General features: G+C 40.9%; 2 protein-coding genes across 3 annotated transcripts in view; one reads left to right on the top strand and one right to left on the bottom strand.

The window, feature by feature from the left end:
- The window catches only part of si:ch211-198n5.11 (methylcrotonoyl-coenzyme A carboxylase 2), a 56,291-nt gene extending 51,878 nt beyond the window's left edge, over positions 1-4,413 (top strand). For both annotated transcript variants that reach the window (XM_067990341.1, XM_067990340.1), the window contains exon 13: positions 284-4,413. In XM_067990341.1, coding sequence (XP_067846442.1) covers positions 284-367 — 84 coding nt within the window. In that variant the 3' untranslated portion in view covers positions 368-4,413. The remainder of the gene's footprint in view (positions 1-283) is intronic.
- LOC137325355 (retinoid isomerohydrolase-like) overlaps positions 3,875-27,341 on the bottom strand; it is a 32,308-nt gene continuing 8,841 nt past the window's right edge. Inside the window, exons 5-14 of the mRNA XM_067990349.1 lie at positions 26,111-26,252; positions 20,298-20,445; positions 18,607-18,688; positions 16,046-16,182; positions 15,092-15,239; positions 14,309-14,438; positions 13,351-13,465; positions 13,164-13,258; positions 12,962-13,073; positions 3,875-8,648 (exon numbers count right to left, since the gene is read on the bottom strand). Of these exons, the coding sequence (XP_067846450.1) occupies positions 8,500-8,648; positions 12,962-13,073; positions 13,164-13,258; positions 13,351-13,465; positions 14,309-14,438; positions 15,092-15,239; positions 16,046-16,182; positions 18,607-18,688; positions 20,298-20,445; positions 26,111-26,252 (1,258 nt within the window). The 3' untranslated portion in view covers positions 3,875-8,499. The remainder of the gene's footprint in view (positions 8,649-12,961; positions 13,074-13,163; positions 13,259-13,350; positions 13,466-14,308; positions 14,439-15,091; positions 15,240-16,045; positions 16,183-18,606; positions 18,689-20,297; positions 20,446-26,110; positions 26,253-27,341) is intronic.

Genomic DNA, 27,341 nt, shown 5'->3' with positions numbered 1-27,341 from the left:
ATGTAGATCCTCCGTCACAATACTTTTCCGATGCTATTGTGTATTTCCAGCATTTGCAGATTTTTTTTATCTCTAGCTGTTTTATTTAACTGTATACTTTTCTGCAATTCCGTATATATTTGAAAATAAATATTATTGTAAAGCCTAGGCTCCAATTGCAGGACACTACCAAGTTTGAAAAGAATAGTTACATGACTAAATCACCAAATGCAGGATTTCAAAACACATGTAGAAATGTGTTGGTGATCACTGAATCTAATTGTAATCTGTCTGTATATTACAGGTAATAGGTCAGTGTTTAAATATCATCAAACAGAAACCTCGGCTGCATTCTCAACCAGAAAAACATGCTGTACTGAGAATGTAAACTCAGAAATTGGCACAGTCCATCAACGCGACCACCAAAGATCACCCATCTGCTGTAAAAATAAGAAAAAAATGAATGGACTGAAATTTTATTTCTGTTGGTTAAGTATGGCAGAGCAGGCTCGATATGCTGAAATGCCTTACTCCAGTTAATAAGTTCTTAAGTGCCTAATTAAAAATAAATGAATCATCTTGATCCTACAGGGTTCCTATTTGTTTCCTGGAAAAGATGTGCCTGGTGTGCAGCAACAACCAGAGTACTGGGTGGTCCAGACTGTTCAAGGTTTCCGTGCTGGCGAATGGAGTAATTTTCCACGTTGACTACGCGGTGTTGGTAACAATCACCCCAATGTCAGGTATAGCACAACTGCATCCAGCTGCAACAAATGTGCATTAGCAATGTATCTTATTCTCAACCTCAGAAGAAAAGCTGCTGCTGCACAGTGTGGCACTTCCAATCCCCATACCAAATTACTGGTTGCTGATCGAAATGAAATGAGCAGTTTGTGTTGCGGGTCAATAGCACACAGAACTGGGTTGAGATTGCCTCAGATTTCTTTCAAATAGGACAGTTGCAACAGCGAGACCTTCAATCACTTGCCTGAGCTGAGTTTGAACCAGGGTCCCAGGAATGAAAGGCCAGTGGAGCAACCCAGTCCAAGGGTTATCAGTCTGAATGTCTTCAAACATTTTCCAAACGTTTCTTATCTTTGTTTATTAAATTAATTATTTGTAATGTTGCTACAAACATTGAAGATTCCAAAATTATGCTAAGTGATATCACCACCCTAGTAAAGTGCCTTACCCAGTATTCCAGGGCAGGTTTGAACTAACCCTGCATTGTTTCAGTGCAAAAGTGAAGAGTTATGAAGTCATCCTGAAGTATTCACAATTAAGTCATTTTTTTCAGTATAGTTCAAAACTGTGAAGACCGATGAACTGAATGAGGAAGGAATGCTCAATGCCAGAATCCATGAGAGGCTAATATTCCTCTAAAAGATGAGTTGCTAATGCTTCAGCCAAACCACCATGCTATTTTTCCCCTCCAATTTTCTCCCATTCTCTGCTGAAGGCACTGACTCAGTGTACCATTTCATAGCAGCCGTTGCCTCTTACAACTGGACATTCATTTTTAAAATTAAATCTCTGAATGTGGGCAAGGCATCCTCAGTTGCACTGACGATTGAGTGGCTTGCAGTCAATCACACAACGTGGGAATGGAGTTACATTTAGGTCATACTGTGTAGAGGGGTTGTAGGTTCCCTTTTCCGAAAGTTATTAGTGAACCATTTGGGATTTTACTACAGTCTGGAAACTTTCATGGTCATATTTGCTGGTGGCAACCCTCAATATTATCAGATTTATTGAATTCAGTTTCACATCTTGCCATGGCGGGATTTGAATTCACAACCTCTGGGTGAGTAACCATAACCCCACTACACTACCCTATCCCTCATGTGTGTGTTACAATTGAATAGTCTGCCAACACTCACTTTTCAGGTTCACACGTATAGAATGACATCTTAGATGAAGTGTTAGAGGGCAGCCAGCACATATGGATGATTACCCCAGCCTGAAGGGAGAAAATTGTAGGGGGACAAAAGTGCATAGAAACGAATGTAAACATAACTAAGTGAAACTTGCCCTGACTGGTCACTTCTATAACTATTATTATAGTGTCAATCTGGACATGGTGCTTAATTGCTAATTTTGTATCTTGTTTTCACTTTCGTGCAATATGGAATATTTGTTATTGATAAATTACTATAATGTACTGTCACTGAAAGACCTTTAACCTCTTATATATTGAGATATGAAAGAGCACTTGTCTTAAGTAAACAAGGTACACCATAAATATCATGACAACAGAAATTAAAGCCGAATTAAACGTGTATTTTTAATAGGGGCTGGTTCTTGAATTGTGTTAAGACGTTTGCCTTCATACCTGGGACCTGTGTTTGAATCTAGTATGACGGAATGAAAGTCTTTTCTCTATTTTGGTTGCAAGTATCCTACATAAAAGTGAGTTTGGGCAATTTCAATTCAGCTACTAGTGGCCATTGCCCACAGCACAAAACAACTTTGTGGTAATTGGCAATCTTCATCAGAGGGCATAAGATAGTTGTTGTGAGAATTTGAGTGCTGGTATGGTACGGTGCTCTTATCCAGTTCTGGTTGGAGGCAGTATAGAGACAACTTTATTCCGTATCTAATTGTGCTGTACCTCAACCAGGGAGCATTTGATACTGACATGGATGTCCAAAATGAATAATGTTCCATTCCCCGACATGAAGCGCAAAATTCATTTGAGGAATGTTCCATTGTGTGAGATGTGGTTTCAGTTATACACCACTGGCAGAAGGCAGGACCCTTATAAGGAGCAAAGACAATCTGAGCTACTGTTGGGCTACTTCAGCAACTGTTTGAAAGCAGAATTAGCAGTGGCCTGGGAGCCGATCACTTGCCTAACCTTGGATTGTGATCTTGAATGGCATGGGAGACCAAGCAATGGTAGGGACAATAATCAAACAACTGAATCAGGTACGGACACAAGTCAATCAATTACAGGATAAATAGGAAAGTATGATTTGCTATACATAAATCATCAGTGAGTAATAGATTGAGTGAGGTGCCTATTGAAAATACTGCTCGACACATAACATACACCAGTACAATGAATAAAAATCCTTTGGGACCTGATTAATGCTGAAAAAGTTATACGAGACCTGCAGACTTTTGCACATTCGCACCTATCCACAGGCTAAAATGTCCTTAACTTTGTGATTATGTGAAGTCAAGTTGATGACAAGCTTGTCTATTCAGCTAAACCTAGTTCCATGTTTCCTAGGGCTCCTTCACCTACCTGCTATGGACCATCTTGTCTTCCTTCTCTATGCTATGTAGCAAAGTGTACCTGTTTTGTGCTGCCAACTTCTCCCTGTAAAATCCCAGGTTACACCCATTGATAGTATGTAGCAGAAGATTATAAACAGTAATCCAGTTTCATGATTCAAATGACAGATGGGTGTCATTTTGCTATCGAGTTAAATATCGTCCAGATCCCTCGATTAGATTGTGCCTTGTTTCTAAATCATAATTCTATTCCCAAATCACGGTAAGGTATAATCATATTTCGTACTAAGTTGCTTTGTGACATTGTTCAGATGTATTTTTGTTATACTGGTAGCCTATAGTGAAGTTCCAATTCTTCACTCAATGACAGTGGGTAGTAGAAGATTACTAGCAATAATCCAATCTCATGGTTCAAAAGGCACAGTTATCTCTCATTTACCCTTCACTATATTAATGTTAGTTGCCTGCAGATCCCTATACCCTAGTCTAATTTTTTTTGTCAATAACAGTAGATCCACAGTAGTCTGAAAACTGATTTACAGGATTAAATGATCATTGAAAATACTGAAAGCAAGCATCTTCTTAAACATTTGTGTTATGCATATTGTGCAATGACGACAATTTATAGGCACGTGGAATATAAAAAGACTACAGATTTATTTTTTTTAAATTGGATTCTGCATTATAAGTTACAGTTCTACTTCCATCATATACTGTAGAACCACCACACTACGATACAATTTTGTTACATCATATAAAGTTTTCTCTCTTTTTCTCTGCTCCTTCCCTGAAGGTGTTGATTCTTACTCAGGGGGAATAATTACACAGCTACTGGCTGAGGGTCATTCTTAATGTTTCTGCCTAGAAACTGATTAAAAACAGGCTAATCAAACATGAGTTGAATCATGTCTCCGCCCAACCATGTGCTCAACCGACATCTGCACATACATTCTAGCAGGGGTCACTCACTAGCTAGCAATCAGAAGCAGGAACCCTGGCTAGTTCTTTTCCCCCAATGCAGGGTCACCTGAGGTGAATTGTAGCATTCCGACTGCTGTCCTGACTGGCCTGCACTAAAATTTAAATGTTATTTATTTGCATTTAAAGAACACAGTTAAGCAGATACAAGATGTTAATTTTGTTTAAATTAAACTATTACTCTGTATTCTTGATTAAATTTGTTATTAGCTTTAATGAATTTAAAGATGTTCATTCTCAGCACAAAATCAGAAAGGAAACTATATTGTGAACCTTAATTTATTTACTGATCTTTTTCACTTAAGTGGAAGTCATGGGTTCAGTAGTTTTATTTTTAAGACCAGATTTACTGAGCCATAATACACAAGAAAAGTACATTCTTTTGTAAGACCTCTTAAGACTGCTGGGCCTTAGGAAAAGAATGATTGTCCAACAAATTACAAAACAAGCAACATTGTTCACCAAGATAATAGCACACAAAGAAAAAAGTAGGTCAGTGGAAACCAGCAGTACGCTATCAGCATAAGAAGAGTCTAACCTTTGTGATACTCATCAGTTAAAACTCGATACGGTATTCAAAAGTTATTCGGCTCTTGGTCAAAGCTGTATTTAGTAGAAATGTTGTTCTGGCACACTACCAAGTTTCTAAAATCACATGCTTAATGTGTTTCTTTCAAGTGTTTATCCTCCCGACCTGTATCTTTGAATTCACTGTTCACATTTATCCTCTTAACTGTACAGGAAGAAATGTTTCAACAACTGCCTTGTATTTACTTAACATCTTTGGTGTAGAAAAACATCCCAAGGTGCTTCAAAGAGGAGAGAAATGGACACTGAACAAAAGTATAGTCAGATATGTAGATTTTGAGAAGGTGTTTAAAAGCAGAAAGCGAGGAAGTGGTGTAGGGTTTAGGGAAGGAGTTCCACAGAATAGGACTAAGACAACTCAAAAGCTCTACGCTCAACGTTGGGGTGGTAAGGGGTCGGGGGTGGGGGGGAGTGGTGGATGCACAGGAGGCCAGAGATGGAGAAATAAATGATTTGGGACAGGAAATAAGAGGAGGTCACGGAGTGAGGATATGGTAAGAAGAGAACAGGGATTTTGAAATCAATGTGTTGGGAGAATAGGGAGTCAGTGTAGGTTGGTGATGGTTGGAGCAACAGGTAAATGGAATTTTGGATGAGTTGGAATTTATGGAGGTGGAAGTCAGTAGGGTGATGAGAAGGGCATTAGTGAAATCAAGGCGATTAAAGCATGGTTAAGGAATTCAGCAGCAGTGGGAATGAGGTAGGGGTTGCAGCAGGCAATATTTTCCAATGGAAGTAAATTGTCTTGGTGGTGCCTCGGATGTGGAGATGAAGCTGTGATCTGAGTTAAGCAGGACAACAAGGTTTCTGCCCAGTCAGAGCAGCTCAAGTGAGCAGCCGGGGAGGGAGATGGAATTAGTGGCAAAAGTACAAAATTTTTGGTGAGCGCAGGACATAATGACTTCAGTCTTCCCAATGATCAATTTGAGCAAATACTCGCTCATCCACATTTTAATGTCAGACAGGTGGTTTGACACTGCAGAGGTGGTTTTAGAATTGAGGGAGATGGTGGAGAAGTAGAGCTGGGTGTCAACAGCATACATTTGGAGACTGACCCCATGCCCACAGATGATGTCACCAAGAGACAACATGTAAATGAGGAAGAGGAGGAGCTGAGGATGAAATCTTGCGTATAATGGAGGTGACCATGAGGGAGCAGGAGGTAAAGCCATTGCTGAAGATGTGCTGGCTGCATTGGGACAGGTAGGAGTGAAACCATGGGAAAGCAGTGCCATGGAGGTAAACCATGGAGGAGCAGAGATGGAGGAGGATGATATGATCAACCTTGTCAAATGTTACAGAGAAGTGAAGCAGGACAAGGAGGAATAATGCAGCATGGCCGCAGTCACAGACATTGATGATTCTGACCAGGGTGGTCTCACTTTTGTGGGTGGGGTGGAAACCAGATTGATGGGATTCAAACAGGGAATTGTGCATGAGTTGAAGACAAGTTCAAAAGCCTTAGAGAGGCTGGAGATAGGCAGAGGTTGCAGAGATTGGAAGGGTCGAGGGTGCACCTTTTGAGAAGTGGGTGATAATGGCAGTTTGGAAGGCAAGGAGAAAGTTGAGCAGGGAATTGTTTACAGTGTCAGTGAGCACACAGAAAGGTAACTGAGCGTTCAGGAAGGCAGTGGGGAAGAGATCAAGGGAGCAGGAGGTGGCTGTCATGGAAGAGTTGAGCTTGGAGAGGGTAGTGGAGATAATGGGAGAGAAACTTCAGAGTGATGAGGGTTCAAAGGTGAGGTGCTGAGGGTTGGGGACACGAAGTGAGTTGAAGAGGTGGCAACAGCATAGATTTTGAAGATTAAAAAAGTCCATAAGTTTCTTGTACTTAGTGTTAGAGCTGAGGGTGGAAGGAACAGTGTGGAAAATTGGAACTGTTTTCTCTTCAATGTTTACATAGCCATAAACTAATGTATTGTAGTTCATACAGGAAACGCTAATAAACACCACGGATTCTACCTACATCTGTTCAGTGAGCTTATAGCCCATTAGTACTAACGGAATTAGTCCTGCATCTAATATTTCTGTTCCCATTTGGCACCCACAGGGCTTATTGCTTCTGTAAGTGGTTTGTGAAAATCAGTGGTGAACCTCAGCTAAGTGGATATTCGTGATATATGAGCCTCAGAGTGAATGTTGACAGGATACTGACCATGAAGGGAGCATTGCAGATGGCATGCAAGCGTGAAAACTGGCTGATTTTTCCTTCCTAGTCCAAGGGTATTAAGGCCAGCTGTAACATACTTATTGCCACCCTGGCTTAGATTAGCTAACTAAGGACAGTCCAGTACCAAACCCAGCTCATATAGAATTACCATTACCAACTGAACTCATCTTTCAGTCATTGAGGTAGGCTTATAGATTTATTACTCACAAGTATTCTACATGAAGGAATGGGCTGTAGTATTGGTATGCTCATTCTAATGTGATGTGGAGATGCAGGTGATGGACTGGGGTGGACAAATGTAAGGGGTCTTACAACACCAGGTTATAGTCCAACAGCTTTATTTGAAATCACAAGCTTTCGGAGCTTTCCTCCTTCAACAGGTGAGTCATTAGAATGTAAGACTCCTTACATTCTAATGTGCAGTAGTCTGCATTGGGTTTTGTAGTATTTAACCTATTATGATGCCTTCTGTAGTTATTTTGTAATTAATAATGTTAGCACTCAAAAGAAAAAATATTGTTTCCTTTGTTTTATGCTAAAGACAGACCAATAGCTTAAGTAGTCGGATTTCTGCCCTTCCCCTAACTAGTAGGGTTGGTTAGCAGAAAATTCCATTGTTGAACTGATCCAAACTCAATGATAAAAATCAGCGGCTAGAATTTCCATATGGGTTCTCCCGATCTCTTGCCATAACTTTAGCAAAAACCCTGGAGAAAAGGCATAAACAAGCATTTACACCATTTCTTTCACATTTACGCTGACATCATGGGAGGAGGTCAAGAGAACCCCATGGAAATTATCCCCCAGAATTTTACCCGCTTGGTCTCTCACCTGCAGGTTGTGTATGGCACATGGAGACCATGACAGGGAATACATATTAAAAAGTTCCTTTCTGGAGGTGTATGAGACCATTTTCTAAATTGCACAAAATTATTCCCTCCTCCATTAGGCCTGACGTTGCAGACAAGAGCTGGAACACATATATAGCTTGCACAGTTCTGCTGAAATCTAGTGGAGTGGGAATGGTGTGCCACAATCTGCCTGGGGTTTGTGAGGTTGGTAATAGAGGAAGACCGACAGTCATGTCACACTGCTATAAGTGCACCATCAGTTTGCTGATAAATTTACTATTATCTCAGGTTGAAGATCACAAATTACACACAGATTATACCTTGAGAGGCGCAGAATCCTCGTGTCAAAATGTTTTACTAATCACAACTTAAAAATAAAGCAGCTTTGACTTTTTAGCCATTTCTATCTTAGACATTAACTTTTGGTTCCATACAGCTGTAATGTCAAACACTGAATGCTTGGCTTCACGCAGAAACCCACTATTGGCATTATCTAATCAGGATGTATTGTGTACTTCAAAACTATTCTACATGTGCAAGTTAAGAACTAAAACATTAATATATATTTTCAGATATACTAACATACAAGATAAAGTAAGTGATGCTGAGTTAGCATGATTTTTTTGCTCTATTCTCCATTGCAGTAGATTTGAATGACCTATAATAATAAAGTTATTGCTGGGTAGCAGGTCATCATGGTTTGTACATCCCGTGGAAGGTAACAGGGATGTTGGTCTCCACCTCTGCCCTAGCTATCTCACTGAGATCCTTGGCGTCAAGAATCAGAAGGAAGGCAGGTCTTTGTCCTGAACCTGGGCTTACAACTGACGTCAGTAACACTCCTGTTAACGAAAAGTAAACAATCATTAAACACAATAGCTTTCCTCCTCTTAACTCAACCAAGTGCCTCATGGAGCCTCAGCCTAGTGTTTAACACAATGCCTTTCACAACTCACCCACCTGCCTGCATGCATGCATGTGTGAAATCTAAGCCCTCGTGCAGAGAATCACATTGGTCCGGTCAAGAAATAGGCAATAAACACACACAATGAGCCACTGGGGAGCTTGTTTTCAATTTTCACTGATCATTTGTTGGGCTTTTTTTTTAAAAAGAGACTTGGAAAGTATAAGACTCCATAGCAGCAGACTCCAGGTAGGGCAAGTGATCTAGGAGCCTGGATGCAAACTGCCAACTCTTCATAAACAGGATTTTTTTCCCCATCAGCCAGGTGTTTGACATGTGGAAGTCTATCATCAAGCTCAAGAGTCACCAAACCAAGCTACCAAGACCTCTACACTGAGTTCTGTTTGTCCGCATGTGGGAGAGCACACACTTTTCCCTTAAGGACACGTTCCACTTACCCAAGTCCAGAGAGTTTAGGTGCAGGTTGACAAGAGCAAAAGTTGTTAACAAAATTAAAGCCCATGGGATTAAAGGGGCAGTGACTGTGTGGATACAAAATTAGATAAGGGACAGAAAGCAGAGAGTAGTGGTGAACGGTTGTTTTTCAGACTGGAGTGAAATTTGCAGTGGTGCCCCCCAGGGGTCGGTGTTGGGAAAGTTTTTGATATATATTAATGACCTGAACTTGGGTATACAGGGCATAATGTCAAAGTTTGCAGATGACACAAAACTCTGAAATGTAGTAAACAGTGAGGAGGATAGTAACAGACTTCAGAGGGACCTAGACGGACAGGTGAAATGGGCACACATGGCAGGTGAAATTTAACACAGAAGTGTGAAATGATTCATTTTGGTAGGAAAAATGAGGAGAGGCAATATAAACTAAATGATATAATTTTAAAGGAGGTGAAGGAACAGAGAGACCTGGGGGTGTATGTACACAAATCTTTGAAGGTGGCAGGACAGGTTGAGAAGGCTGTTAAAAAGGCATACTGAATCCTTGCTTTATAAATAAGGCATAGAGTGCAAAAGCAAAGAAGTTATGCTAAATCTTTAGAAAACACTGGCTATGTGCCAGCTGGAATATTGTGGCCAATTCTGGGCACCACACTTTAGGAAGGATGTCAAGGCCTTACAGAGGGTACAGAGGAGATTTACTAGAATGGTACCAGGGATGAAAGATTTCAGTTACATGGAGAGACTAGGAAAACTGGAGTTGTTCTCCTTTAGAGCAGAGAAGGTTAAGGAGAGGTTTGAGAGGTGTTCAAAATCATGAAGGGTTTTGATAGAGTAAATAAGGAGAAACTATTTCCAGTGGCAGACAGGTTGGTAACCAGAGGACACAGATTTACGGTAATTGGCAAAAAAAGAGGCGACATGAGGAAAAAATGTTTTGCGCTGTGAGTTGTTATGATCAGGACTGTACTGCCTGAAAGGGTGGTGGAGACAGATTCAATAATAACTTTCAAAAGAGAATTGGATAAATACTTGAAGGGGAAAAATTTGCAGGGTTATGGGGAAAGAGCAGGGGAGTGGTACTAATTGGGTAGCTCTTCCAAAGAGCCAACACAGGCATGATGGGCTGAATAGCCTCCTTCTGTGCTGTATCATTCTATGATTCTAAGAGCCAAGATTTAGGACCTCCTAAGTGTGTGCAGAGGTACTGTGGCTTTTAACCAGCTAAAACTGCGCAGTTTACTAGTCCTCATAAGCTTCCCTCTTCTTGTCCAACTAGAATCACTTTGCCTCTTGCAGGGTTATCTGGGCCCAAAAGGAAAGCTTCCCAAGTCACAATGACAGATCCACCCCTTCCCCCCTCTCTTTTTTCCAAACATTAGTGAAGAGAGGAAAATATATCCTGTAAATTTTAATGATAGGCTGATATCTTAGCCAGGCTGCTGGTCAATCATCAACAGTGCTGTGAAGTACTGCATGGTTCAGATATCAGATTATTGAGTCTGCCATGGAGGTTTACTCAGTTTAATCTTCTGTTGCCAAGTGTGTCAGCTGGAACCAGCTCCACCCCAAATAGATTCTGCTTATTCCCCACCCTGTCTCAAAGGAGGGCAGTCACTACTTTATCATTAGGTAACTGATAAGCACAGGTTTGAGTCTTCAATAGGTAAACAACGTACCAGGAGCTGTGTGGTGAACAGCACAACTCGCCATAGAAGATGTGAGTGCATTGCCATTATCCACCTGACCACAGCACAGACACACACAATAATATCCTAACAAACTGTGGGTGCACCAGTTGGAGAGGTGAAGATTAGCAACAGCTGCTTATCCCTCTGCAAACCAATAATGGGAGGTGCTGAATCTTGGATAAATGACATATGTTTTCATACTAGTGACAGGCAATAGATGTTGCCTTGACAGCAGCACCCACATCCCAGGAACAATTAAAAAAAACATTAAAAATCCAGCTTCCAAGTAAAGCCATCCAGAGGCCATCAGCCCAAATCTGGAGTTTGCTCATCAGCTATAAGATGGACATTCACTTTCAGCATGGTGGAAGTTCCTATGCAGGACAATTTAAAACACGTCCACACCTTGAGGCCCTAGATAGCCAAGTGGAGTACTGCATATCAGGCTTACCTGCCTAGTGCTTTCACTTGTTTTGACATGTAGGGAAAACAAAGTAGAATGGAAACAGAAAATGCTGGAAATACTCAACAGGTCAGGCAGCATCTGTGGAGAGAGAAACAGAGTTAACGTTTCAGGTCGATGGCCTTTTGTTAGAACTGGAAGGAGTTAGAGATTAAACAGTTTATAAGCAAGTACAGATCCAGAGAAAAGGGGGCGGGGAGGAAGAAAAACAAAGGGGAAGGCCTGTGATAGGGTGGAGGGCAGGAATTAAATGACAAAAGGGATGATGGTGCAAGGCAAAAGGGGGTAGTAATGGGACAAGTAAAGAAACAAAAGATGGGTCTAGAGGTGCTGTAAATGGCAATATCAGAACCATTACCAGCACATGCAGTCCAAAAAAACAGAAACAATGGTTATGATCTGAAATTGTTGAAATCAATATTGAGTCCAGAGGTTGTAAAGTGCCTAATCAAAAGATGAGGTGCTGTTCCTTGAACTTCTGTTGAGCTTCATTGGAACATTGTAGGAGTCCGAGGTCAGAGTGGGAGCGGGGCGGAGAATTAAAATAGTAAGTGACCGGAGGCTCAGGGTCACCCTTGCAGACTGAGCGGAGGTGTTCAGCAAAGTGATCACCCAATCTGCATTTGGTCTCCCCAACGTAGAGGGGATCGCATTGTGAGCAGCGAATACACTAAATTGAGAGAAGTAGAAGTAAATCGCTGTTTCACCTGGAAGGAGTGTTTGGGGCCCTGGATGGTGGGAAGGGAGGAGGTGAAAGGGCAGGTGTTGCATTTCCTGTGCTCGCACGGGATGGTGCCGTGGGGAGGAGAGCGGGTGTTGGGGGTGATGGAAGAGTGGACCAGGGTGCCGCAGACGGAACGGTCCCTTCGGAATGCTGAAAGGGGAGGGGAGGGGAAGATGTATTTGGTGGTGGCATCGCATTGGAGGTGGCGGAAATGGTGGAGGATGATCTGTTGAATGTGGAGGCTGGTGGAGGGTGGAGGGTGAGGGCAAGGGGGATCCTATTGTAGTTCTGGGAGGGAGGGGATTAGCAACAGCTGCTTATCCCTCTGCAAACCCATCATGGGAGGTACTGAACCTGGGATAAATTACATATGTTTTCATACTAGGGACGGGCAATATATGTCGCCTTCCACATTCATTTCAACAACTTCAGATCATAACCACTGCTTCCGTTTTTTCGGACAATATGTGCTGGTAATGGTTCTGCTATTGCCTTTTACAGCTCCTCTAGACCCATCTTTTGTTTCTCTACTTGTCCCATTACCACCCCCTTTTGCCTTGCACCATCATCTCTGTTTTCATTTAATCACTCCTGCCCTCCACCCTATCACAGACCTCCTTTGTTCTTCTCCACCCCCCCCACTCCTTTCCCTAGCTCTGAACTTGCCTAACTTCTTCCAGTTCTGACAAAAAGTCAGCAACCTGAAACATTAACTCTGTTTCTCTCTCCACAGGTGCTGCCTGACCTGCTGAGTGTTTCCAGCATTTGCTGTTTTTATTTCAGACTTCCAGCAGCCACAGTATTTTGCTTTTGTTGTAGAATGGAATCTACTGCTGCCTTTCAAAGTTTTAATCATAGACCGTAAGACATCTCACATCATTATAACCATATTGCCTGGAGTGACATTTATTTTATACCATCATCTTCGTCCATTGCTTCTGGATGTGGAACAAAAATGGGTTCTGATGGATACGTATCTGGTTCCTGCCACATCCAGTGCTCCTTGGTTTTCACATTTAACTTGTATATCTGCACAAGAGAAAAATGGGTATAAGTGAAAGCAGATTCATTTTTTAATTAGCCCACTAGATATAATTTCCTCCCCTCCCCAGTTTTTACCCTATCTGGAATAAAATGGTTCAGTCCCAGTCCGTAAGCATATGTGTAGTCCTTTCCACTGAACTTGTTATAGTTAATCTGAGGAAATTCAAATGCTGTAACATAGAAAACATGTTTTGTGTAAGTTTCAAGCATTCTTTCCAAATAACTTTTACTGTAAGATCCCTGTATTATAAGGATGTGTGACCTTGTCGAGACCCTGAAAAGAGCACTTCTGGTTCCAGCCAAATTGTCCCATCTTGCCGAACTGTAGCAGTGGCGGTTGTGGTGTTGAGAGACACTAAATTTTTGCCATGTTCAACCTGGATGAGACACAAAAAATAAGCTATTGTATGAAATGCACTGTCTGATATAATATTGACTGAGAGGACAAGAATCCTTTATTTCAAGGCTTCTTAATGAAGTTTATGGGCCTGAAGTTCCACAGAAAACCTGGTTGGTTTTCTCCCTATCTTATTGATGTTGAGGCTAATTGGTGGCACCCAAATTGTCACCCGAGCTAAAATCAGATAACCTGCGATTAAATTTTAAACCTTCCTCTTTCACATGACTCAGTACCAGCCATTGGGTGATCTAGTAACTGAAGTTTACATCAATCATAATTCTCTCCCTCAAGTATTTTATTTTGGCCAACCTTTTATGCACTTGTGTATATTGTTTTTTTTAAAAAAAGAATCTATGTCCCTTTAAACTTTCTATTTTGCATGTTAGCTTGTTGGCCTCCACACACAGCATTATTAATTATTGCTAAAATATAAACAGAAAATGTTGGAAATATACACCAAGCCCTTCAGCGCCTAAAACATAGAAGATGGGTTTATGCTTTATGTATAGATGCTTCATCAAAATCTTAACCCATCTTTTTTCTCCAGATGCTGATGGGCCTGGTGTGCATTTCCAGAATTTTATGTTTTTATTTCAACTTTTCAGCATTTACAGTTTTTATTTATCCCTTTTTAGTTCAGTTACTGCTGTACTGGTGGATTTATGCCTTGGACCACTGACCATTATTACAATTTAAGCCTTCAACAAATTCATTTTACTTATGGCCTTTATAGATACATCAATCTGTGATGGTTTCAGACTTAAGAGCTCATCAGGTAAATGACTTTTCCCCTTAATATTCCGCAGTAATTAAAACTCACATTGTTTATATCCAATGGTAGAACGTATCTCCTAACTTCTGGTTGAGGAGCTTTTCTTGCATTCACTTTAAGTTCTTCCCAGTTTTCACGCAAATTGGCAAGCCACAGGTAATTATATATAAACTCAAACCTGTATTGGAAGTAATACCAAATTCAATAAAACAGTTCACATGAGATAGAGATTGGGCAAAAAGGTTGCTAAAATAATGTAATTTTAAAGATGATCTAATAAAGTTTAGATTCTTGTACTGTACATTAGCAAATCATTTGGGCATTTAAGATTATTAGCAGAAATGTTAATACTGGAGGATGTGGTGGTACAGCTTGTAATAGCACGAATAAATGATACACGTGGTGAGAATTAGTTTATTTCCCCGCACCACCAAGTTCCTAATTTTATTAGAGTTGGGAAGCAGTCAGAGAAAAGTTGGCACTTTCCCATGGAGACTGAGGGGGGGGGGGGAAAGAGGGCAAAGGGGAAAAAAAATCAAATGGCGAGTTAGCCCCTAGTTTATTCTTGTCAGCTCTCTATTGCCTGGATGTGATGCCACTGCAGTTGGATAGCTTGCTGACACTCATTTCCTGGACTCACACATGAAAATTGGCCACTTGAATGAGAAATCAGAGGGCCTCCAATGACTGCGTCCTCCAGTGTGAATCAGCACTTAAGGAGAGTATTGGTGAAAAATGTTATGGGGTAAGAGTTTAACAATTCTTTTTAAATAAACATTAACATGTTGTTTCTTTACACACATCAGATAATTAATTACTATATGCACCTACCCCTTCCAGGAGCATACATCAACAATAATAAAGCCGCTGTCTTCATAAGTATTAATATGATGGAAAATATTAAATGCTGAAGTCCTGTAATTGATTTTATGGTATTCACCAGTCTTCTTGTTTGCAACATGGAACCATGTCTGTAAAAACACATGCCTTTATGACAAGCTGGAACTCTTGCAAGGTTTCTGTCCAACCATAACCTTAACTATACCATCAGGGCAAATGCCGTTCTACATTTGTTAGGAGGGTTATAAGCATTGTACATGCACCATGTTGGGATGGATAGGATCAATTTAAAATGATCACTAAGAGAGGAGGATTGGGTTAGGAGAAATTTCTTTACATAGAGGATTGCGGAGCATCAAATGCTTTGCCAGAGGGAGTGGCTGAAACAGAGGCCATTGCGCCTTTTAAGAAAAATATGAATAAATATTTTAAGCAGAGGAAGATACAGGGCTATGGTGAGATAGCAGGGCAGTAGAATTAGATTCGGATTGCTCTAGCATAGATCCAGCAATGAACTGAATGGCTTCCTTCTGTGCTGTAAACTTCTTTGGTTCTATTAACACACAGAATTGCTTATAACCAGAACTACATTAACAATAGGAATGATGTCAAAGCTGTAATATATACTGATCTATAAGTACACCACTACTTAAGTCAAACAAACTGGGACTTATTGTTTGCTTCTTTTAGGCACCTACCCATGTCAGATACATTGAGTGGGTCTATACTTTTATATCAGTTTGTAACTAATATTCAGAATTGTGCCATGGCATCATATTATTGCATATGTGACCATTAATGATAAGTACATATTTTAATGTTTCATCATATTTGAACTTTTTTAAAAATTGTATTAAACAGTTAAAGTTTTAACTAGAAAAGAGCCACTCAGAACCATCCTTACAGGAATAAAATGTTAATGCTTTCTGTGTAATGAACAGTTACTCACTCCCATGGAATCATTTGACTCAAAGCAGTCCATGTAGGTAGCACTTCGCATACTCCATGATGAGAGAAACTTCCACAGGTTAATTTTGACTGGTTGTTCCACAAATACAATGTAGTTTTCACACAAACCAAAACTGTATAGATAAGATGATTTAAGGTCAAAACTAACAGTGAATTCAATAACAACTTGCATTTATAGCGAACCTTTAACAGAGAAAGACATTGCAAGGTGCGTCATGGAGGTGGAATCCAAATGAATTCTCTCATTATGTTTACATTAAAAGGGTAAGCAATCTAATTTTATGACCATGATGAATTGCTACCTATTCCTTTTGAATATTAAAAACTGAAAATAATTACAATTTGAGCCAAATTAGAATTAACCCTGAGCAACCCCCTGTTAAAGCTTCTTGACCACATTTAAAATAATGGAGCTGCTAAAATGTTTCCTGGAGAGTGTGTGCTTTAGCTATGAAGGTGAAAGGTTTTAAAGCGATAGTCTTCTGGTAGCTTACCAAGTGACCATTTTCATGGCAGAGTATCGGCAGATTGTACGACCATGGAGGGAGTGGGGGGGGGGGATAGCATCAGTACCGAGTCCAATCCTGTCCTCATCTGACATCCATACACACTTTTCACAAGGGGATAATGGTCACCAATAGAAAACATGGTTGATAGTTTCCTTTTCCAGCCCAGGAACACCATGGGGGGAAATGTGGATAAGGGTCCATTGTGGGCGATGGTAGCGCGATGCGCTAACACCCCCGCCCCCCCGCCCGACGGACTCTGGGCAGGCAAGACACAAGTTTGGACCCAAGGGAGCACTTACCTGCAATCGGTGTTCCTTTCCAGGCCTTGCATGTGGAATGAATGCAATTCACACTTTCCACCACCAGAGGGAACACAATCTCTTAAAGGGAGGATGTTTCTTAGAAATCTCTTAAAGGTATCTCGTACCTGTTATTTGCTGAAAATAACAGTCCACTGTCTGCATGAAGTCTGAACAGAGATCAGACATCGCACACGTAAAACACAGATGCAGAACCCATCCCTATGTTTACACACTGATGAATTATGTTAAAACATTGAATAAAGGTTGCGCACTACTAAATCCCACATCCTCCAATCTGCACCCCAGACCTCACCAATCTGCCGATCTGAGTTGGTACCAGGCCTGCGAGAGTGCATGCACCAAGGCTCTCTGCTGATGCACTAGAGACCTTGGGTGCAAGAGGTGGACAGAAGGAGGGACATCCTATATCGGGGGGGGGGGGGGGGGGAGGGGCGGGCAAGAGGCCCTCCAGACATATATTCAAAAGGCAGTGGGAGGCAGCAGGGGACGAAGACAATACCAGGCACACAGCATCATGAACATGGATGCAGTGCAGGAAGAAGTTCAATACTTTGACATGAGTGGTCAAGGTGAGTGAGGTCAACTGTCAAGTGGCGTCTCCTACCAACTGCACCAGGCTCTACACCCACCATCACCCACATACCAACAAACTCTTTCCATCAGTACTCAACTCTTCCAATCAGATGCTTCCTCTCACCCTCACACATTACCATTGTTTCAAGCCACCCACCCACAACTCACAGGCCACACACACTGGCAGCTATTCAACCATGACAGGCACATCACCCAGGCACACGTCCCACTTTCTGGCAGGAGAAGGTGGCGCATAATCAAGAGGCAGCAAGTGGCCGCGGCATTTAGCCCCTCAAGCCTGTTCTGCCATTCAATGAGATCATGGTGGACCTGTGACCTAACTCCATATACCCAGTGAGCTAGCTCAACTGCCATCTGCAGAAGAGCGTTCCAAACATCTCCCGCCCTTTGCGTGTAGTAGCATTTCCCCTAACTTCCCTCCTGCACGCCCTGGCTCTAAATGTTAGGCTATGTCCCCGCGTCCTAGTATTGAAGTCTAGGAGATCTCCAAAAACAGTTACAAATCTCTCAGCATCCAGAAGCAATAATCCAGCCACTAACCTGTAAATTCTGCATGATCCCTTTAAATAGCGCCGGTGGGGGGTCCACCAGGCACTTTAAGACACGTTCAGATGGTCGGGGTTAAGACTGTGCGCTGAGTTGAGCGTTACGTCCCAAAATGGTGTCTATCACTTTAAATCAGCATTGCACACTGATTGAAGCCATTTTCTTCCTACTTTACATGATTCCAATGTTCGTTAACTGCGCCTGCGCTAACTCCTATACCAAGATGGTGTCTGGCACACGTCACGCAGGAAACGTGCGTGCGCATCCAAGACGCCATCTTGGATGTCGGAGAGGCCGAGTAGAGCCAAAACAACGGGCACTACAAGGCCCAATCTAGCACCCTACGTTTCAGATTTATCCAAACTATTTCTATCTAATAAAATCACTGCAAAAATCTTTGTTGAGAAAGCTTTTTTCTCTCAAAATTTGAGTTATCATATGATTTTACTGGATTAGCAGTAACTTTTTTTAAATGTACTGTGCTGGCAGTTTTGATTTCGAAAAGCATCTAGGATTATTGAATAAAACATTAAAAATTGCTCCTTTGAAAAGAAACAATACAAACCTGTGTACGTAGGACGGCTTGAATCTGTCACTGCATGGAAACTGCACAACCACCTCTGTTTTCTTCAATGGGTCTTGCCTATCTGTAATAGTAAACAGTTGCATTTTGAGCCAAAGCAGAATCATTAACCCTTAAAAGTTCCATTTGTAATATGAGCATTCTCACAGGCTATTTATTTGATTATATTAGGTCTACAATGCTTATTGTGGATCACTTACCTGTTTGATAGGAAATTTTAGTGTAAGCATAAGCGCTCATAAAGATAAGCAATTACCCTATAAATATGGTAATTTATGGGCTGGCATCAGGAAAGTGACCATGAAAGCTGCCGGATTGTCATAAAAACCCACTGGTTCGCTACTGTCCATCACTAATGTCTCTCTTTAAGTTTGCATAATCTGCTGACAGCATTCAGGAAAAACTGTTGTAAAACTAGCTGCTAGGATGCTGTGCAAGAGTAGCCCAGGGATCACACTTTCTCCAAAGGTTAGAATCCCACTATGCTACAGTGCTGCTCGGAGTTGGCTCTAAGATTTTTGCTGTGGTCCTTGAGATGATGGTGCTTCTATAATGGCATTAGGTAGGGAATTCCAAGATTCTAACCTAGCACAGATTGCAATCTGCCAGATGCACCACCTACTTACTACACTACCTACTATCGATGGTTATCAGGAAGTGCTCTGGTGAGGCAGTAACACCAACAGTTTTGCAATTAAGATGTTAGCATATTAAGGCACTTTAGCTTATTGCAGTAGACTGGTCAGTTTAACTCTAGGGACAAATGTGCCGGCTTACTAAATGTACAAATTCCAGAGAATCTATTTGAACTTCAAAAATATAATAAAGACAAGAAAGGACAATAAACCATCATTTTTGTCACTGAAGCTTCAAACCAGTTTGGAAATTGTGAATAAAATACAATAAATGGAATACTGTCTTTTTGATGATAGGTAAGCCTTACTGCATCTGTTCCTTTAAGAGAAGGGACATTTCTGATTGGTAACCATATGTAGTCAATGCGTTTCAAAACCCATAAAAACAGTAACTGGTCATCGAGCACAAAACCTTGCCTCTGCTTTGGAGAGGCAAACAACTTAACGTCAAGAATCTGGAAATGAAGCATTGTACTGGGTTTTAACAATTGCTTTTTTAGTCAGGATGGAGCTGCCACTGAGGGAAAGAGAGAGTCTTTGCAAAAGGGTCAACTAGATTTTCCAGTATTGAAGAAATGCACACCTGCAACTGAAGGCAGCATTACCAGCAATGGGCTGCCCATGCACTGCAGGTGCATTGTTTTAGGAACTGGAATCAATACAGAATTGAAGAAGATTTTGTTAAAGGTTTTGATCAACTGCTTGCTTTCATTTAAAGCAGTTGTGATTGTCTGTCTAATGAGGAACCTTTTGCACTGGCTATATAAACAGTCTAAAAGATGCTGTGTCCTTTTGAACTCTAGATACTAATTTCAATATCATCTGTTTACAGGATTGATCTGTTTAAAAACCCATCATGGGTTTTCAGCTACTGCTTGGTGGAGACTCACAAAAATGCTCAAAACCAACCTGTGAAAATACAGCGCAGTGACTTCAGCAATGATGAGTCAATCGTACGCATCTGCTCCATCACCACCCCTCCCCACTCCAAGTTTTTAATAATCTCTATGGCTGGAATAGTTCTAAAAATATATATACCTGGCTGCAGCGGAGGTATTTTGATAATATTGTAAGCAAATGCAAATCTTTTCCCAAAGCAATTGCCGATATTGTAGACAGTTCCATCACATTCAATGTGAGGGTGGGCAGTCGCACCATTGATTACACAGTAGTTGCAAAGATCCACCTGCACCAAAAGGAAAATTGTATTACAAAATGTACAGTAAAATTTGAACCAGTTGCTTGTACAAATTATAAGGGGGGCAGAACTTGCTCCCGAAATAACGGACAGCTCAACAGCGCTCTCTTTTTTATGGCGAATGGAAGGAGCAAGTTGCCGAATTTGCAAATGCGTGGAACTTGCTCCTATTGGTTTGGCGGCGATTTGACAGCTGCGAATTAAAGGGCCATCGCACATTACAATCATAGAAATCACTGAAAAATCGCAAACTTGCTCATCTGCCCAGCTGGATTGTAACTAATTACACCACCAAAAGGTACGCTAGTAGATACCAGGTATAAACTAAGTTTTAAAAGTGCGAGAACTCTTTATGACTGTCAAACAACTAAAAATTAAATTTTAAAAATGTGAAGTCTCATTTTACTCCTTATTAAAATTTAAAATATTTTTTTTAAAAACTGTTCCTTCTGTCTCTTTAATTTAATTCAATTATTTCTTTGGCTTTTTATAATAAAAATGTTTTTGTTGTTTACAATGACTTTCAGAATACTAACTTTAAATGAATGAAGTCTACTTGCTTGCTTGTGGGTGTGAACTTCTCTACCTGACAGATTTTGTGGGTGTGTCTTCTATTCTCACAGACATTTCCATGCAAATCAACCTATGCTGTTCAGAGGCCGAGTTGATTGCACACAATTCTTTAAAAGTTCAAAATCACGCAAGTCGACGCCACAGAGCCCGCAGTAAGTACATTCGTAAATTTATTTCGCAGGAGCTGCTGCGATCGTTGCCACGCCACTCTGCACAAGTTCTGCCCAATGTCTTCATGTATAACGAGATCTTTAGTTCACATATACCCTCTCTCCAACTCCATAAATTTTGTAAAATATTTTTCTCCTGATTGAGGTTTACCTACCCTCTTCAACACTGTCTAAGAGTGTGGATGGTGGAAAATTAAGGCCACAGTAAAATTTACAATATAAATAAAAAGCAAAAAAACTGCAAATGGAGGGTCTCACCTGAAACATTAACATGTCTGTTCTTTCCACAAATGCTGACAGACCTGCTGAGTATTTGCAGAATTTTCTGTTTTTATATCAACTTTACAATTTCAAAACTGGTGTAATGATTGCAAAACAAAACAGCATATGGATTCCTCACCAGTTTTCAGGCTCCCTAAGATCCCCATCTTGTGGTTAGACATCACAATTATGCTTGGAATACTTTAAGTATATATATCTCAAGCACAATCCTCAAAGGCAACGCCATGGTGGATTGGTGGTTACTGGCACTGTTCTCTAAGACCATTGCCATTCCTCCCCTTTGCGTGGGTAGCTTTTAGAAATCTGATATGGATAACATCTACACCGGTTGCCCTACCATTAGTTAGGTGGTGCAGTGCAGAGTCCACTTCCTCACATTCATTAGGGCCTTCAATCTGTGCAGCACATTCCACCACTTATCCAACCTCCATGCAGATGGGTCCTAACTACTGCCCATTGGGTCAGATGCAAACTCGGTATAATATTCACTCCAGAATCCAAGGATATCCTCACCAGTCTATTGGAGAACACTAGACTTGTCAGCCATTGGCACTAAACCCCTTTGACCACTAGTGACAGACTTTAGCTACAGGAAAATCAACCTGTGATTGTCTTTACATAATTAAGCACCCTTCAAAAACAAACACAATCCACTAATCTTACTTCAACAACCCTCAGCCTCATCGCGTGCTGCATCATAATCCGCTTTTGCAGCGGCTCTTGATTGCTCCGAAGAGCTTCAAATACAAGTTTATGGGCCTTCTTTCATCTAACAGCTCTCCTCTACAAAACCCTCTTACTAGATGAGCAGCTAGCAAGGTCTACCAACACTTTGGTTATGACTTCAGCTGAAAGGCAAGGAAATTACTGGCCACATCAGTTGCCGTTGAGTTCACCCTACTGGCAATCACAAAGACCAGGGTCCCAGGTTACACAAGTATTTACATAGTACAAAAGACATTCTAGCTCTGACTTGTACGATGACAGATAAAATGAGGAGATAATATTTTGCCCAAACGAAACAGGAAAATGACATCAGATAAAAACTCTGTGCGAGTCCCAAGGACCACCCTGTTACAATGCCCAATCAAATACATCTAGTGTACAACAAGGACTTGTAGTTCACAAACTCTGCTCGCCATAACTAAGTTTAAAAAAAAGTGGATTTCCATGGAAGGGAAGTCAAACCGACCACAAATTTTGCTTGATTGAATAAATTAAAATTGGTGATATCCAAAAATCTAAATACAAATTAGTCATGAAAGACTGAAGTAGCTGCAACATGAACTCAAATAGAGCTAGGTTTTAACCCGATATTGAACAAATCCAGGAGATACTCATTTTGTGTTATAAGACTTAATAGTGGGTGTCTTGCAGGAACTAATCATGATGTAATGGTTGTGGTCTTTGATCTCTTCCCCCCCTCACCCCCCCCCCCCCCCCACCCCCACCGTGAGGCAGCATCAGCCGTGGCTCAGTGGCTGCAGTGTCAGGGGTTCTGTTAAACCAACTTTCTCAGGTGGACTCTAGGATATGATGCTTCGGGACCCTGGGTAGTGTGACAAAAAGGCTAGGGTTGGCCTAGGCTTTGGCATAGCCTATAGCCTATCAGTTGAGTAATGTGGGCTTTTAAAAGGAATCCCATAATAGGATGCGTTTTCCGCTGAGTTTTTCTTTAAAAATATTACAGCAGATCCTTTATCTGTCTCCCAAAAATATTTTTCCCATCAAAAGGTAGTTGTAATAACTGCTTCCTTGGGGAGGATAATAATGTCATTCTGAGGAGCAATACGCTGAAAGCCAGGTTCTCACTGTGAAGTCTAGGGCATAGGCTGCTGCATTGTGGCAGCCTGATTTTGGTCTTTAATCAGGGGCAGCAACTGAGTTTAAAAGATGCCCCAATCAGTTTTAATGAATGCCTGGAGCTGTGTAGCCCTTTGATGAACAAAGTCTGACCCAATCAGCACGGTGACATACCACTGTAGGCTGATTAAACTCTTGTTACTAAATGTGGTGGGCAAGTGCACCAATTTATTTGGATTCTCAGTCGGGAGGCTCAGTATAGGATTTTCTATGCTGGAGGAGAGCCCAAAGTACAACTATTGAATCTGTGACAGGTGTATTATACAAGGGTTCAGCTGAGTCTTGATGGACCCTATAGGCTTGTTCTGTTTTAGCTTAGGTTTTAACAATTTGCATTTGTGGGTTCTGTCGTGATCCAGGCACAAAGAATCTTACAAAAAACAGTAGTTTGGTTTATGAGAGACCTGCGGAATGGTTCTATTTTGGGGTCAGACATCCCTGAAGCCTTGATATTGAGACCTTGGGCAACTAGAAGAAATAGGTACCTAGAAAGTAGTACAATACTTAGCATGGAAAAAGGAAAGGAAATGACTCCAGATGTGAAGCCCAAGAAATTTGGGAAAGCTTCTGAAATAAAATACAAATTTCATGAAATCGTCATGTCAGAAAGAAAGAAGCTTGAGATTGGAAGTGTAATACATGTAGGAACTGAACTATTTTTCAGCCAAGTGTTTAATGTCCAGAAATGGGAAGAAAGAGTGGCTATATAATGTAAATGAAGATTAAATTCTCTTCCTAAGGTTGTTGGATCTGTAAAAAATGAATATGTTAACAGATTATATACAAACATATGCTAACATGAAAGTTGAGGGAGGATCTAATTAAGGCTTTTAAATGGATTTGGTTGATTACCTACAGAGAAACTATTTAGTCTGGTGGGAGAATCCAGAACAAGGGATACAATCTTAAAATTAGAGGTCATTCAGGAATGAAATTAGGAAGCTCTTTTTCAAAAACGGTAGTGGAAATCTGGAACTCTCTTCCCTCAAAAGGCTGTGGATGGTGACATTGTCAAGTCTGCAATTGACAGATTTTTATTAGGTAATGATATCAAGGAATATGGATCAAAGCCGGGTAAATGGAGTTGAGGTACAGATCAGCCATGATCTAATAGAATAGCAGATCAGGCTCGAAGGGCTGACCTGTTCCTATGTTCCAAACAACAAGCTAGTCAGATTTCAGCTAATTATGGTGCTATCAATATTCTACATGAAAACGAACACTTAGGATTGTTTGATGATCCAAGTGGCAGAGAACATCAGGATTCTACAAAAAATAAATGAAACCATTGCAGAATAGAAGAGTTAATGTTAAAATCCCCATGAATAACAAGTACAGCATTGAGTTCCAAATAGTATCAAGTGAATGTAAATCAATTCCAGGTACTAGAGATGTTCAATATATGCAACTTGTGACAGTGAATCAATTCAATATTATGATGATGAATGGTGCATCAAAGCTCACAAAACAAGATGTAGTGCCCATTTGTTAGGATGTTCTCAAAGGAAATGAAGTCAGAAGTTATTCTACACCTTCAAATTGATTCATACAAGCAGTTTCAAGCCACGCAACTAAAGGATCCATTTATTAGCCACCAAGTGCCTGAAAGGCCTTGGGTGAAAATAAAGTGTCATTTACATGAAGTGGATGGAAGAAACTATTACATATGCTCTGACTATTATTCTGATTTGTTTGAAATAGACCAACTGTCTAACTAAAAAGGGAAAGTCATAGTGAAGACAAAAGCTTATTTTGCATGCCATTATATTTCAACTCCACAAAAAACAGTATTTCTGAAGTTTTGGGGTCTTTTTTATGGAGTGGCCCACAGTGGTCCCTTTAAGGACCGCTGATTAGACAGCTCAACACCAGACAAACCAGTTGGAGCTTGTGTATTACGAGCTTCAACTAGTCCTAACGAATAATTTAGGAGTCTGGGTCTGAAATGGGGGCAGAAGCCTCATTTCAATGCGTCCTGCACACATTTCAGGCAGCCACCAGGGCTGTCTAAAAAAAGGCACCAACCAATTTAGCAATGGCCTGAATGCCCGTGCAGATCGGGTGCGGGACGCTGCAATGCTAAATTGGTTTTCATTATGCCTGTTTTACGGACACAACGATGTTGAATTTAAGCCCCTGTATGTTTTCCATGAGTGAGATAGGAAATGCGATGGCTCTCACAGCAAGCCTGTTCAGTTGAAAATGACTGGTTCTTCAACGGCAATACACATAATAATTCATCTTTTTCAAAGTGAATATGCACGTTCAATGCTATTGTTCTCATGAAGATAGTAGCAGAGTGCCACAAAGAACAATGTAGCAATGTTATGAATCATGCTGCTCTTTGTAATTATGTGCACAGCTTTATACTGTGAATCAATGCATATTGGTAACTGCTTTAGGCTTGGACAAGCAATTTCACATATGGCCCTCACAACCAGGTGAAATAGACATTTTTCATCCTATCCATCTCAGCTGGATTTGAACCGAGGTTCCAGAGGTAAAAGAAGTCAGTTCACTCATTTTGTGCAGTGATAAAATAAAAATTATTGTCAGCCTTATCTCATCTCTTCAGTTGCTGGAAAGACTTAAGGAGGTATGGAGTAAAACCATTCCATTTTCAAATTATGTGATGATTGTTCAATTCATTTGTAGTACTGTACTTGGCAAGACTTGAACTACAACAGAATTTCATGCTTATAGCTTTCATTATTAATGGTTTTTTGCACCAACCAATCAGAACAATGTATACAGAACTTAGGAACCTTTTGTATTGTTTCCAGTGTTTCTGGGTTGATCTTTGTAATGTAGTTGGTTTCAGTGCAGGCATAGTAATCTTCTCCAATGGGATACACATTTACTAGAGCATTATCAGTAATTTCTATACCGTCGAAATAGGAGAAAAATCTGAAATAAACAGAAATAAACAGTTAAAAAAAAACTATGTCAAAGGAAGACATCACAGTTAGAAAGTTATAAATTAAGCCCTATTTACCTCAGGAATGCCTTGTTGCAATACGGTACTCTGAGTGTATACAGAGAATTCTGGTCTGCCCTGTCAGCAAGAACCAATTAGAGTAAATGCAAGATTAAAAATTCTTTTGTGGGTTGTAAAATACTAGAGTGGAATTTTTATCTCAGTTTGCAAGTTTAAGAATGCATGTGGCTTGTTATTTTGTAGTACGAGGAGTGGTAGGTGATATATGTATGTCCCCAGAAAACAGTTCATTCATGCATGCACTCTACATAAAATACGCCAGTTTGTCAGTTTCTAATCGGCTCCATCTCACTAGAATGTTTTTCTGTCCGTCTTTTGAAAAGACAGGATAGCATATAATGGCACATGTGAGATCAAAATGTCCAATACATACAACAAGGGGTTTATTGTTATGATCCCCATATCACGCTATCATTTAACTGGATATTGGGCAATAAAGGTGCTCTCCAGGTCGTAGGGAATGCAAAGTCTGCTTATGAGAATGGCCAGTGATGCTGAACACAAAAGAATATATATGTAGACACGTGAAATTTGTAACAGTGATCCAGTAGAGCTTGGAAAAAACACAGGTGATGGGAGTCCCAGCAATTGGGAGTCCACCAATGACCCCGAGCAAAATCCTGACGGGTTGGCCATTGCAGCACCAAAAGAGGTGGGAACTATATTAAAGAGGCAGAAGAGCTCCGAAGTCTACAGCAAATCTCCTGCTGAAGGCCTCAGCTGAGACTGAGGTCTTCTCTAGGTAAGTGATGGTGATGAAATGGAGGGAAAAATGGCCACCATATGACCCTCTCCCTCCATCAGGACACTTCAGGCCTTCCCACCACTACCCCACATACTAGTACCAGACTTTACCTGGTGTGGGGGAACAGGGGCTGATAAGACGGAAATGGACTGGGAATCCGGGCCCTACCCCTTGACAGCAATTGCATGCGGACAATGGGGAATAAGCAGCCAGCAGTGATAAGTTAGGGAGGAGGGAGGCTTGATGCCATGTT

This window comes from Heptranchias perlo, chromosome 9, assembly GCF_035084215.1.
Source record: "Heptranchias perlo isolate sHepPer1 chromosome 9, sHepPer1.hap1, whole genome shotgun sequence".
Lineage (NCBI taxonomy): Eukaryota > Metazoa > Chordata > Chondrichthyes > Hexanchiformes > Hexanchidae > Heptranchias > Heptranchias perlo.
Note: the sequence above shows the minus strand (reverse complement) of the source record. Positions and strands in the feature narration are given on the sequence as shown.